Genomic DNA, 15,392 nt, shown 5'->3' with positions numbered 1-15,392 from the left:
AAAACATCCCCACACCATCACACTGCATTTGCTTTATGCCAAACATAATGTAACTCATGTTTTCCAAAAAGTTCCCATTTTGACTCATCCGTCAATAGAACATTATCCCAAAAGGCTTGGGGATCATCCAGGAGCTTTTCTGCAAGACAAGATTTTTTTCTTGGTTAGCAATGGTTTCTGCCTGGCTGCTGTCCCGAATCCCATTTTTGCCCAGTCTCTTTTGTATTGTAGCGTCATGATCGCTGACCTTAGCTGAGGCTGAAGAGACCTATGGTTCTTTGAATGTTCTTCTGGGCTCTTTTGTGACTTCCTGGATGAATTTTCGCTGCGCCCTTGGATAAATTTTGGCAGGCCAGCCACTCCCAGGAAGATTCACCACTGTACCAAGCGTTTCCCATTTGGAAATAATGGCTCTCACTGTGGTTCGGTGGAGTCCCAGAACCTTAGAAATGGCTTTGTAACCCTTCCCAGACATATATTTCAACAACTTTTTTTGCATCTCTTCTGGAATTTCCTTTGAACGTGTCATAGTATGCTTGTGGAAACTTTGTGGTGCCTGCTTCACTCTGATGGTAAGGTTCAGTATGAGTAGATTGAACAGGGCTGGCTGCAATCAAGCCTGGTTGTGTTCAATCAGCTGAATCTAATTATCAATTACATTTGTGTAATTGGTTGATTGAGTAAATAAGGGGGCAATTACTCTTTTTAAAGTTTGATAACATTTTTCATTAAATAAATAAAATAATAATTTAAAAAAATGTGTTTTATGTTTACTCAGTTCCCCGTTTCTTATTACACTGTTGTTATACATATTACCGTTTGTCTAAAGATCTCAAACCATTCAGTGTGACAAATATGCATTAATAGAGGAAATAAGGAAGGGGGGAAATAATTTTTCATGGCACTGTACATTGTTCATTTTATACAGCCTTTCTTGCTCATCATTTTTAAAGGTCCCAATAATTTTAGAAGGCATTGTACACTGTATGTTGAAAATGGATATTAAATTCTTTTATATCAATACAATTGCACAGAGAAAAATATTTTGTTTAACAAGTTTCCATCATAAATAATATTGTAAAAAGAAAATCCAACAAAAATAAATCTGCATTAACATGCTATTTTAAAGCAAAACATACCATTACACTATTAGGTCAATAAGAAGTTTAGAACCACTGGAGGGTACGCAAACTACTGAAAACAAGGGTGTAAATACTGGCGTAGGTTTTTAAAATACATTTCTCATTTGAGAACGTGTTATATTGGTTGATTTCATCGAGTCGTTATTGATTAAAGTTTCATATTTTTCACACTGAATCATTAGAAATACAGCTCAGTAACTTGAGAGCAGTGTCCATTTGTGTGAGACGCCTGAATGACACCACATCAGTTCACCAGAGCACAACCACGGAAACCCGAGGGGGGAACTCCACAGCTGCGACACAACGGGAAAGAATGAAGTGGAAATTCAGCATCAGTGTCGTCCCCATCACAGTGTTGGGAAACAGACAGTTTTGCGTATTCTGCGTTTGGGAAGTTTCCGCTGGGCCCCAGAGGGGAAGGGGGCGAGCCCCCCTGTTGTATTTCAATTTCAATGTGAATGGTACCTGTTTGAATAGGTAGGATGGGTTTGAATTTGAATGGTCCAATCGGAAGGAAGCACAGCCTCTTATCAGCAATCAGAGGCAGTGATCCCTTTCAACAATAGAATTCCACTGTATAAATCTAATCACCCATCAATACTATTTTGAACTTTCTTGCTGAGTTGTTCCCGTAGCCGGCTGCGTAATAAATCTTCCTGTTTTTACTACAAACTTTTGATCTGCTTCTTCCTGGGCTAACGGTCATTTTACCTGTTTTTGGTAACATCTTGAGTAACCTACAACAGCATGCCATTGTTTCTTTATATCGTGGATGAGACAGGCATAAAATAGATAAACAGTATCTTTTGTGATAGCGTTTCTGCAGGACTTTTGGTTTTTATGGAGTTTGTGGCATTCAGTAACCCTATCTTACAGTTCTATTTCTGCATTTCTTTCCATTCAGTGTAGTGAAAAGCAGTTTCTACACACTCCCAAATCACTGCTTTTTTTTCCAGAAAATTTGAGGGCATTGTTTTTATTTAAATTCACGGTCTTGTCAGTTGAGGAAAAAAAATGAAAAACAGTTTTAGAATGTTCATCAATTAAAGGCAGGTTTCTGGTCCAGACATGCAGGACTCTGGTTGCCCCCATGTAACCTTCTCCTTTCATCCAATCAGAGCAGAGATAGAGATGCCTGCCCCTTCAAAATAAAGATTGCTTAATTTAAAACTGATCCAGACAGTTTGAGTGAAACAGAAGTCTGCTTTGCAGTTGTCACGCAGGCCAAAACAAATATACAGTTCAGGCCAAAAGCGTTAGGACAACCTGTGTTTTTTTGTTTTTGTTTTAGTTTTTTAAACCTTCATGCAGAGAATAATAATTTATTTTATGTGCATTTATTGAATAAATAAGCAAAGTACACACATGTTTTACTTAGAATAACACAAAAAGATTAGTTTTGCATAAAAATAATCTTAGACTTTCCTCAAAATAGATTCCTCTGGCTTTAATTAGTTTTAAGCTAATTATTGGAAGTCTATCAAATCATTTTTCAAAGTGGGAGGTGGAGGGGTAGATAAATTTACTGAAATCCTATCTACCTTAAGTTTTTTAAAACCACAGGTAGCCTAAAAACATTGGGTTGTAGGGTAAAGTAAGTAAAATATGCTCTAAATTAAATTTAAAAAAATGTAAGATGTGCAGAGCCAATTAAACATATTTGTGGCAAGAAGGTTATTCCCAGCAAGAAATTGTTAAGAAGCATGATTTCCAGATGCAGTGTTCAGTACACACTCAGAAGGTTCCAGCTGTAATGTTAACAGAGAAGACCAGGAAGAAGAAGGATAACACCAGAGGCAGAAGACAAATATCTTGAGGCACCTAGCAAATGGAACCATAGTAAAAATGCACCACGACTACAGGAAGCAACTAGAGAAACCAGTTTCCCTACAGGCTATATACACACATTGTGAGCCGTCGAACTCACATGGTGAATCCCAAAATATATTTTTTTAAAAACGAAATAGCTTTTAATAAAAGCTGAGAATCTGCACATCAACCTCATGTGAATTGTTTGTTTACAAATCTAAAATTGGGAAGTACTGACCCAATTAAATTTAAAAAAAAAATGTTTGTCCCAAACATTATGGAGTTCACTATATATATATATATATATATATATACACACAGACACACAGACACACACACACACACACACACACACACACACACACACACGCCTGGCAGCAGTACACAGTGATGCTCTCCAATTTCATAGAGGCCCACCCCAGTCATTACATACATGCAAACCTGTACTCAATGCACTGTATATATAAATGAATAAATAAAATGAAGCTGATATTTGTTAGCAGAACCTGTTTTGCAAGGTTTTGTTCTTAGCTAATCTTCTTTGTCTACAATCCATTTTTTCAAGACTACACTGTCAGGCTTATTTACATTCAAGGAAAATAAAGTTTTGTTGTTCAGATTAGCGGTAAAGAGTTATTATATATTTAAGTATACATTCCTAACCTGTCCCAGGTAGGAGTGGGAAATACCAGACTGCATCCCATTACACTGGAATGGAAGGTCTGGTGTTATATACATTTTGGTTACAATGGGCCATACTTTACAGTTTGGTGTACTGCAGACATTTTATTTTTCTTCTTTGTGTCAAGATCAATTCATTTAAAACAGCTGTTTTTAGGCAGACCCTTTGTGCTCTGCACCATATGCTGAATCAACTAAATAAATAATTAAAATTGAGACTGTTGTTAAGGGCTCAATGTTCAGGTCTTATCCTACAGCAGAAGTAAACTATATGACCAAAAATATCTGGACATCCCTTGGTCTGGGGCTGTTTTTCATGGTTTGGGCTAGGCCCCCTAGTTCCAGTGAAGGCAAATCTTAATGCTACAGCATACAATCACATTCTAGACAATTATGTGCTTCTCCAACAGTTTGGGGAAGGCCCTTTCCTGTTTCAGCATGACAATACCCCTGGACACACAGCGAGGTCCATTTAGAAATGGTTTTGTTGAGAACGGTGTGGAAGAACTTGACTGGCCTGCAAAGAGCCCTGACCTCAGCCCCATCCAACACATTTTGGATCCATTTAAAGATAACTGCAAGCCAGGCCTAATCGCCCAGTCAGTGCCTGACCTCTCTATATTGCTCTTCTGGCTGAATGGAAGCAAATTTTGCAGCAGTGCTCCAGCATCTAGTATAAAGCCGTCCCAGAAGAGTGGAGGTTGTTATAGCAGCAAAGGGTGGACAAACTCCATATTAATGCCCATAATTTTGGATGAGATGTAGGATGGCAGGTGTCCACATACTTTTGGCCATGTAGTGAAAGTCTGTCCCCGCACCCTGTCCTTCGTGTTTATGTTGCCCTCTAGTGATCTCTCTGTGCCAATGCGCCATAATACTCAGATATTGAAGCAATGTTTTCACTTCTGACTATTTTTTATATGTGCAGCACTGTGCCTCACATCACACCATGGTTTCCAAATGGTCACACTGGGCAAGATCCAAACTGTTTTTAATTGGGTATAGAATTTCTCAAAGAAACATATTCCCCACTAATTATGTGAAGGTATCAGAAAATGCAGAGTGAATACAATTCACCTACTGTAGGCACCTTAACATTCAGCACTAAACACTTAAAGAGGAAGTTTCAGGGGCAAAGGTTGGCCTTTAATTATAAAGACTACAAGACTTGGATTGACGGGGACAGGCTTCGATGCTAATTTTATGGGTTTCCCAAGATGGCTGATGGAAGAGCACAAAGGCAAATATATGAAAATCCGTTATATAACTACAACACAAATGAGGTGCTGACGCGTATGAGCGCATACAGGCTCAACCCAGCCCACCCTGGAATGGCCTGCACAAAGTGGAGCCTGGAGCTCATAGCCTGAGTTTGCTGCTAGCACTGTTATCAGCCTGCTAGAGAAACCTGAAACTGGACACAACAGCCATATTCAGGAAGGGAAATTGCTGATCCAAAAATATTTGACAGTTCCAGAAAGGCGACAGTAGGAAATGCTATGAATGCTATAAATATAAACTCGGCATTACATGATAAAACATTTAACATTCCTTCCCCCAGATACTATTCCCAATTTCTTGTTCTACAGTACACATAGCCGACTGGGGCATACCGGTGTGGCATTATATTTACCTACTTTGTAACACTTGTACTGGATCAAATTATGACATATACGTGGACTTCTAAACTGCCAACGTATCACATTTTTCAACCTTAGCAACAGTTTGCTTAGAGACACATATGTTGCTTCTCATGGATGATCGGTTAGATTTGGGACCGTGAAAACAGATAGCTGTTTAAGTAAGATAATGTACAGTGAGCTCCATAAGGTTTGGGACAAATACTTTTTTTCCCCCTTGATTTGACACATTTTTAGATTTGTATTCAGACAATTCACATGTGGTTAAAGTACCCTGAAATGGGGGACTATGAATAAAAATCGCAGTAATTTCTACACAGTGAAACCAAAATGTATTTAAAATAAATACAAAGCTGAGAATCTGCACGCAAACCACACACAAATATTTGATAACAAATCTAAAATTGAGGAGTACAGAGCGAGATAAAGAAAAAATATAGATGTCTTTGTCCCAAACATTATGGAGTTCACTGTAGATCAAGGTGAAGGTCAGTTAGCTAGCTAGCTATCTATTAACATCATTTAGCTTTCTAGCTAGGCAACATTAGCCAACCTTCCAGGGGGTGAAGGTTAATGTTACGAGTTTAAAAAATGTAAAAATTAAACTTAGGCCACTATGGAAAGCTGCTGTTGAAATGCCTAAAGGGAAAACCCAACATCAATAAACAAAAAGCCTTTCATTTTATCAGTATAAATATACACAGATGTTAAAGTATTCAAAATTATGGTAAACTAAGGTTAACTAAGATTACCCAGAAGCCATGCTAAATGTACAGATAAATAAAGAACAAAACTGCTACATTCATTTGTTACCACAACCCATCATGCACTGTAAATTTGACAGATGACAGAAAAAATTTAAACTGAACCCATTGCACTTTTACTTTTGCAAGTTATGATGTCGAGGTAATACAGAGTTATGATAACATAGTACATAGCATGCAATACATATGCATACAGCAAAAACTACGTTTCATAGCTTGCACAGAGCTCATAGTAAACAAGTATGTAATAACCTCATATAATAAAAATATTACATTTTACCATTACAATAATTCTACAGGGCCTACATATAGCTACACAAATGCTATCAATTATTATTATTATTTTAAAAATATAATAATCGATTGTTTATATAGCTATATGCTAGTCCTTTGAGATTATCCACAGACCTAGAGCACAGGTAAATAATTATCAGTGGCACTGATTACATTTACATTCAGTGTAATTGTGCAAGTCGCCAACACAAACAGAAAGGTTGAGCCCAAGATTATTAGTTTATAGTTACCATGACAAATAAAAATAGTCTTCTCACTTTTGATCACAAGTTGTAACTATCAAAATGCATTAAAAATACATTTTTTATATAAATCCGCTTGAATTCATATGACATTACATGCCCAGTGAATCTAGTAAAGAAAATTAACATTGAACTAATGGGATTGTATTTCTAGTTTCACTTGATACAATGAAACAAGAATAAAAATTTCATGAGATTTCAGCTCAGTGGGATACTGAAATAAATAAAAAAACAGGAAATAAATAAAGGTACTACTACTGCTAAGACTACCAACAACTAGTAACAAGCCTAAAAAACAGAAACAAACTTAATTCCTAAACTACAAGCAGAGGCATTAGAGGTACCATTTGTATTCAGAAAAGGCAATGATTGCAGACACATGCTCAATGGTGCTTGATTGTCATCACAGTGAAGTCTTTATCACTTTTAAAAGCAGGCACCAGTTGGTTTCCCTTAAAACCAGCTGATAAGCCTTTCCTGTAGCACGAGTCCTAGCCTCAGTGTTTGGGCAGACCTCTGCTCACACAGATTTCTTAATTCCACTGGCAGATTATAATTGTGGATCTCTTCCCTTCATGGTTCAAAATGACTGGATTCACCCGGTAAGTTTAGTGTTCAATGCAAAAGATATGGTGGCCAGTGACCTGTGGCATGAGATGGAAACTCACAGACAGGGTATTTGCTACACACGGGAAGAGGTGAGCAGGTGAGCACAAACGAAGGAGGACAGGAAGCATGTGACACACACCACAACCGTATCAACCAAAATAAAAGAAATGCGGTCCACTGCATGCAGAGACATGCATACCTATCACACACTTTTTCCCTGTGGAACAGTGGCTCCTGACTCCAGGTGTACCGACGCACAGCACCTGTAAGATGTCCGAGCAAGAAAGCCCATATTTATTATGTGAGGGAGGGACCGGGGGCCTCGGAGGTCAGGAGCTGGACTGCTGCCTCGGGTCAACGAACCCACAGCACGGCTGTTTGTAGAAGGAACGCAGCAAAACAGCCCTTGCCTAGTGATGACAAAATATGCAATAAAATAAGGTTCCTTTCATGCCGCAGGCGATCCGCACCGCGCTGCGTTAGAGCTCGTCACGGTACGCGGTATGCAGCCCCGCTGTCGGCACCGAGCCCTTCAAAGTCTTGAAGGACCCGCGCCAGTCCGTCCGCACGGAATCGTCGTCCCAGAGAGTGGAGGTCTCTGTGTCGCTCACCCACTCCGGGTCTCCGGCGTAGTGGCAGGGCTGCACCAGAAGGGGGTGCGTTGAGTACGCCTGCAAGTTCCGGTTGGGGAAATGCGCCTTGTACTCCTCACTATGCAAGGGAAAAATTAAAATCACAGGACACCCATCAGGATAACATGCAGGCCTTGTTCGAGAAGCTGTTGCCTATCAGTATATCACTGAATGGAAACTGGGGGGGGGGGGGGCGGCGATAACCAGGTACATTATCCTGGGCCCAGGAGGAGGGGAGGGGGCCCAATGGCCAATGAACTTGTGCTAAATATTATTGTCCCGGGCCCTGGAATAAAACAATAATTTTGACCTGGGCCCAGGAATTTCACCCGGCAGCCCCGTGTATGAAACACTGGAAAACTATTTGATACTTGCCTGTAACAGAAATAAAAGTATAAAGAAAATAAAGAATGCTCTATGTTAACATCTATATACAGTATTTTTAATATCCAGACACACAGGATTATAAATGAGGAGTGCCCTGCGCAGAGACTGAATAAAGTACATGAATAATAATGTGCAGAGGCCCAGGCTCTGAGTCATAACCATTTCCACAAGTCTCCCATCGCAAATGTTAACTAAGGCCCTCGATAGACAAAACAGCAAAAACAACAGAGAAAAAGTGAGTGCACAATGTCAGGAGGCTTTTTAAATATCACATTGAAATCACCCAAATCAGTTAAATAATGAATGATTTAGGTATGGATTTCTGAGCATGCACTGTAAGAAGTACTGTAGCATTCCAGTGTGGCTAGACAAGGGAAGCAGAACTTATCACCAGCACATTGGGACTGTGGCAGAGGGCCAGTTTTCCATACACCATTCCACTGCTCTGATGCATTTTCCAGACATGTTTCTGGGCTAAGCTCCCATTGGCTCAGAGGGTCTCTGGGCCTACTGCTGTAGCTGCTCGGTCACACCATGACAGAGTATTTTCATCCAGATTAACGAATCACAGGCTGACAAGTCTTCAACATGAAAAACTGAACCGGAAACTTCTCTTGGATAAAGAGGAGAACACATCAGAGGAGGAGGCCAGTATGAGACTCCAGAAGGCAAATGTAAAGCCAAGATTATAAATGTACAAACAAGGAGCATGAGAGTCCAATTATTTCCGCCCGTCCTCAGGCTATATATATAAAAGTAAGTATGAAACAACCAATTCATGCACACCTAATTCCAAGTCTTTCACACCAATCAAGCCAGAGCAGACCATCAGCTTTTCCTGCCATGGTTTGACTGAGAGTTGCCCTAAGGAAGTGGCAACAGAGAAGAAGCAGGAACCGTGCAAAAAGACTGCCAGCTGGACAAGTTTCTAGACCCTGGAGATACAGGTTTCTACCAAAGTATTTGTCCCACTTACTTTGAGTGTTTGTCATACATGATGGGCAAGAACTCGTCTACAGGCAGCATCTTGGAGAGAGGTTCGGCATTGATGAGCTTCTGGGCCCCCTGCTGAGAGATAGCATAGGACAGCGTCCAATAGGAGTAGTCTGCCACCACCAGATTCCGCACGTTCTCCACTGCTACCTCGTCTCCCGGTTTCACCTTCTTCCGGCCCAGGTATCTATGGCAGAATAGGGGAAAGGGGTAGTGTCAGTCAAAAGGGGGAGTCAGCCACAAGAGGGCACTGCAACACAAAGAGATGCACTGCCACCAATGGTCCTCTTCACCTCGCACAAAAAAACACAACATGCAGCCGAGTAACTAGACTATATGGTCTCCATGGCAACATCCCTGTCACACTGTCTGCTCCCAAGAGCTGCCTGATATTGTATGGCTCCGCCCCACTCACATAATGTCCCAGTCCAGCTCCACCTTCTCAACCTCTTCCATCAAGCGCAGTATCCGCCGCTTGATGTTGCCCTGGAAACGTATGTCATCCTCAAAGATCAGCGCCTTGTCCAGCTGCATGTCCACCATCTGCAAGTAAAACAGTCTATCATCTCATAGCAGGAAATCTGGGGTCTATACCTTACACAGAGGGGACCTAAGAGCTCTGCTGTCATCTAAGAAAAGGAAATATTGGGATCTGTAATGTAATCTCACACAGGGAATTCTGGGAGCTATATCGTAATCTCATATGGAATTCTGGCAGCTATAATATCATTTTAGATGTGGAACTCACCCGACAATACGTTACACTAAAAAGCCAGATGAGAAACAGCATTATTGCAGAACTAAAAGTTGTTGAATCGGAGGAAGACGCTAAAACCAAACGTCAGACTTATTTATAATAAACATGCTTTATTTCATATGAGCGTTTCAGTGTCTACTAGTCTTTCAAAAGAGCCTGGGCGTGTTTTTTAGTCTAAATGAACTAAAAGATGTCTTCCTGAGAGAATGCATGTGCATGCAGGTGTGGAGAGCACCCGCGGGCCCCTCACCTCCTTCCAGATGAAGTAGTGGCTGAGGAAGCAGCCGACCTCGCCCTTAGTCAGGGTGCGACCCGAGAAGGGGTCGTAGTATCCCGGCAGGAGGTCAACGCCCAAAAGCTTGATTTCACTGCTGTTTAGAGCACTGTGTGATGGAGCACACACACACATATGTGTACACATGCATGTAATATGTAGAGTGATTCATTACACGCACATGCTGCGCAATTTCCTCACTGTGAGAGACAAAGCTGAATTACCCTCCATCCACAGCGTCCACCACCTTGACATCAATCTCCAGCTCGTTGAGAGCCCACAGCATCCTATCCCGTCTGTCCGGACGCCGGCGTAAATTTATCAGGTATATCTGCGGCAAAGGCACAGGTAAAAAAAACACCTCAATGAGACCATGAACCATGAGATGCCGGTTACCCACATTTTCTAATTTAGTGGGTAACCATGGTGTCAGCTGAACACAGCCTGTAGAGGCAGTGCTACAGCCCAATTTCTGACAAAAATATAGAATCAGAAAAGCAATTCCAATGGAATGACTCTCCAGATACGCACAAAAATTGATGTGTCATTTTACAGAGAACTGAGGACATTTGTTGTGAGTGTTGTTCTGGATATGCCTCTGGCTACTGTTTAACTTCATGATTCTTTGCCAAAGTGTTTAAGTGCAGCTTGATGGATTCTGAACTTACAGTTATGTAATGTATAAGTACATCCTCGTGACTGTCTGGGGTCATGGGTGACAAAGTCACTGGCAGCCTGAAGTGACCCCAGGGTAAATCTCTCAGTGAGTTTATAAAAGTGTATGCAAATGTTTAAAAAACAGATAATAACAAATAAGCCCTTCAATTATGTGCATTCCTTTTTGTGTTTTGTCTTATCGCCTTTTTGAGACCCTGGACATTTCCTTTAATATTTTTACAATAAATCCCTCACCTCATCAAAGCCCATGAGGTCTCTTTGTCTGGGAAGCAAATGTATGTGCCGTGAGGGGTACATGGGTGGCCCATCAACTGAAAAACAAATGAAGAACTTTCACACGGCATTTCTGAAAGGTCACCATTTTTCTCTGTATTTTTTGTCTTTTCACAGGACAAGTCAAAACTGGTGACACCTGCTCACTCACTGACTCCACTCTTACAAAGGCTGTCCTTTTCACTCTGCGTACATAAACAGAACAACATGCACGGACACATTCACATGCAGACTCACTCACAGTCTGGCCATAGCCTTTCACCTTAATCCAGTCTAATAAAAAAACCTGCACTTACTCATGGACTCCAGCTGCACATGAACAAAGTTGATTTGATCATCCTCAATGGTGTGGTGAGGCTTCGTAGGAACATTCAGGTAGCCGTAGCGCTCCTTGTTGCACAGGTACATCTGCACCTCTGGCACCCAAAACCGTCACACGGGTGCAAAAACAGACACGCAGTTAGCGCTTTTATTTCACCACAGGAAGTGAAGTACCACACGGCGGATAGAGACCATTTGGCCACCAGGGGGAGCCATACCCGAGACGCGGCAGGAGAAAGCGAAAACGATGATGTCGTCGAAAGGCCAGGAGTAGTCCTTGTGGGGAGGGTGGAAGGCCAGCTTCTTGGTGCCCGCCTTACGCAGGTCCAACAGCACGGTGGAGTGCACCATGGGGACGGCGTAGCAGCCGAGCCGATGCCGGTGCTTGGTAGGGAAGTATTCGGCAGTGCGGCGGTAGTATCCCTGAAAGCAGTTTTGTTTTTATTTTATATAACCATTGCCTTACCACAGAAAAGCCACTGCGGATAGACATCATATTTCCAAGGGAGCCGAGGGCCAAGAAGGCAGCTTATAGTGCAAACATACAAGTCATTACAAATAGTCAAATACACAGTGTGATAATAAAAAATTAGGCAAATTCACATTTCCCTCCTTTCTGTAAGAGGTTCTGCAGTGGGAGCGCACTGATCAGACCTGCGCTGTAGAGCATGGTCATAGCCGTGCTTGGTGGGTAGACACAGAGGGTGTGGTGCATGCTTTACCTGAGGGGTTATGCCGCACCAGTAATTGGAGTACGCAGTCTGAGAGTCCAGCATGGGCGCGATGACCGACTTGTTTTCTGCCACCATAAGGCTGAGCGTTTTTGGGTTGGTCAGGATGTTGTCTGTGTCTGCATACTGAAGACAGGGGTCGTCATTCACACATCCCAAAACGCGTGAAACCAGAACAGCCTTTCTCTCCTCTGTCCCATCCCTTTACCCACCCCTATGATCACCCTTCCTCCTCTGTAACATGATATCATTGCAGAGAGTCTTAAAGGGCTTCCAAGTAAATGAGTGGTTGTCCAACTGAAAATTTCAAATGGGGACCATTTACACTTAAAGTCAAGCTCCAACCACTGCAACACACAGTGGGATGCATGCCTCTACAACACTTAGCAGCTGTTATAATAACTCTGTTTTATTCCTTATTCCTTGAACAAAAGGCAACGATTTCACCCCTTTCTGTTTAAAGAGAGACTAACAGACACACAGCGGGGAATCCTGAAAAAAATTTCACTACATCCAGTGGTCACAGAGGTAACTGGATATGCATGTTTAAAGACTTAACATTTTATGATAAAAAAGCAACAAGCGGGAAGGTCTTATAGTTAAGTTATAGTTAATCCTTCACTTTTATAGTTGCCCTGCCTTTAGAAGAGAGAGGGTGGGGTATTAAGACAGTGGCCCAGGGGGAGAGAAGCACAGCGAAGGAGTCCCTACCAAGATGTAGTCAGCCCAGCGTTTCTTGGCAAAGTTGAGCGCTGCCTGCTTGAGCTTCATGACGTACTCGTACCGGCCGTTAGTCCAGTGCTTAGGGCCCATTTCCCCAGGGTACGACCTGCGGAACAGCACCGGCAGGGGCTCGGTGAGACGTGGCTGCAGCAGAGGGCTGCCTCACATCGTCCGCTAACTCACAGGCTGCATGCAAAAGACGAAGGCAAGCACAGGCCTGTCGGTTCATTCCACCGAAACAAGACCAAAAGGCACGGGAGGCAAAGCTCTCGTCTAAATGAAATGAGGGGGGCGCCCCGAAGCTCTTTGCTCTTCCATGCATCGCTGCGTTGCAGTTTTGTGACAGGCCCCCTGGCACATGAATAGTTCTGTGGCAGTGTGGCAGCGGTGGGATGTGTGGCACTCACGTGGGTTTGTCCATGGGCCTCCACTCCACATAGTGGTAGAACCGCTGCATGATGGTCAGCCACTCCCGCAGGATCGCCGTGGTGTTGTCGACGTTGTGGTCAGTCGCAGCCCTGTTGGATCGTGGGTGCACAGGTTTAAACAGCTGGCCCAGCATACACAGCATCACCTGATCTGGGTTTCCTCACTGAAGGACATAATTCAGTTGACACTGGCAACCCGGGGTTCAATCAATTTAAGTACTAAGAGTATCTTCACTTTAGATTTTTTGTTGTATTCCATTCAAGAGGAATAACTGTGAACACCACTTCACCAATTACAAACAGTAATACATATATAATGAGGGAGAGAGGGAACACTGATTTTTACACACATTTTACAGAATTATTTTTCACTGTTATTTAATGAGTTCAGTTACCATAAAAATAATAATAATAATAGCAGAAGATAGCTGGAGCAATAACTACAGTACATTTTTTAAACGTTGGGGGATGGGAGGAAGTTACAGAGGGGAGACAATGGAAGAGGGAAGGAGGGGTGACAGATTAAATCTAAATACGATTGACCTTCGTGTGCGTGCAAATAACATAAAGGGATATTAGCGACCCCCTGAATAGTTTGTAGTGCAGTTGGAAGGCCACCTACCATATCGAGATGCGATCTTTGGGATAGTCCAGCCTCTCCAGTGCTCCAAGATAGTATGGAAGCGAATGGGCAGCATTTCTTGCGATAATTGCAATCACGACTGTAGGCGGCTGCATTTTCGATTCTCCGGGGTTTTTCTCTTCGGAAAAGTAACCGTCTAGTCTTGTAATCGCCCCAATAACGAGAATCCAAAACAACATCGTGACAAGCAGTTACATCCACAGTCCTTAACTTGAAGTACACTATTTTGCGTGCAGCCGCTGGCCGCGTCAGCAATCAGGAAAAGGGGCTATTCCTTAACTTCCCCTTCTAAAAACTCTCCCCTTTCCATGAGCGGACGTGTGCCACTGCAGGTTTTAAATTTCAACTTCCTTTCCCCGTATTCTCTCGGATATAGGTTTTCAGACAATAATTCAGGAAGATACTGGAAGATACAAGACGTTCTCATTTGATTCGTTGGGTGGTTCTGCAGTTTCTCTTTTGTAGCCGTTTCGTTTGTTTAGCGAACTGGAGTTAAAAGTGTTGCCAACAGAGCTCTATTGCAGAAATAGGTTTAGGTCCTAATTGTTGTAGCCTATGTAACGTTGCATCAACTGGCCATATTGGAAAATAAATTTAAGAGGTAAATATACATCCAAAAACCCCACATCCAGGTTGCAATTTTAAGTAAATGAAATGTGATATGTTGGCTGGACAATTTAGCCATAGACTATTGACTGTATATATCGAACTATTAACTTCTCTTAACACTTAACAACAGCCATAGCCTACAGTTTATTCAGGTTTTCTGTAAAAAAATAACGAAGTTAAAACCTAAGGAATGGAACGACTGGCTGGAAATTACGTGTGTGTATTAGTTCAGATCGATATATTAACTTGACTTTAATTATAAGGAACTGTCTAAGATGGCCTATGTTCGCTGGCTGATAATTCAACATATCTGCTAAAAGTTCAGTAATTATATGGTGCAATTTTGGTGCAAACAATTCCTTGAAATACGATGATGTTACTCATATGTTTGGAGATTTTAAATTAACAATTACTACTACAGCACAATGGCTTCAACTATAAAGTATACCTCAGCTAACGGATGGCCTGTTTCAGCCTGTGTTCCGCATTCGTCCACCAGAGGGCCATTCATTATGTAGGAGCACTACCGCACACTCCTGAGCCAGAAACGATCTAACTATAGCATTGACCGCAAAAACAGGTGATGATCATTAGGTGATGTTTATTTACTTTAATATAAACCAAATGACACTTACAGAACATTTTTATCGCAATCTGACAAAAAAAAAAAAAAACTGGGACCATGGTCTCCAAATTGTAACAGATATGTGCAAATATGCTCTAAACATCTAAGAGCTCCTGGCACAACATGATCAGACTAGA

General features: G+C 41.9%; 1 protein-coding gene across 1 annotated transcript; it reads right to left on the bottom strand.

Moving 5' to 3' along the window:
- Positions 1-6,129: 6,129 nt before the first annotated feature.
- Positions 6,130-14,360, bottom strand: cercam (cerebral endothelial cell adhesion molecule). The gene is made up of 12 exons (XM_064307008.1): positions 14,001-14,360; positions 13,358-13,468; positions 12,939-13,056; positions 12,219-12,353; positions 11,715-11,919; positions 11,472-11,591; positions 11,137-11,213; positions 10,449-10,555; positions 10,201-10,333; positions 9,609-9,736; positions 9,177-9,380; positions 6,130-7,892 (listed from the first exon to the last, which is right to left on the bottom strand). The coding sequence occupies exons 1-12, from the start codon at positions 14,198-14,200 to the stop codon at positions 7,661-7,663; spliced, it is 1,770 nt and encodes a 589-aa protein (XP_064163078.1). The 5' UTR covers positions 14,201-14,360; the 3' UTR covers positions 6,130-7,660.
- Between the last annotated feature and the right edge of the window lie 1,032 nt (positions 14,361-15,392).

This window comes from Anguilla rostrata, chromosome 14 (genome assembly GCF_018555375.3).
Source record: "Anguilla rostrata isolate EN2019 chromosome 14, ASM1855537v3, whole genome shotgun sequence".
In the NCBI taxonomy this organism is placed as follows: Eukaryota; Metazoa; Chordata; class Actinopteri; order Anguilliformes; family Anguillidae; genus Anguilla; species Anguilla rostrata.
The sequence above is the reverse complement of the archived record's forward strand: the minus strand, read 5'-3'. Positions and strand labels throughout refer to the sequence as shown.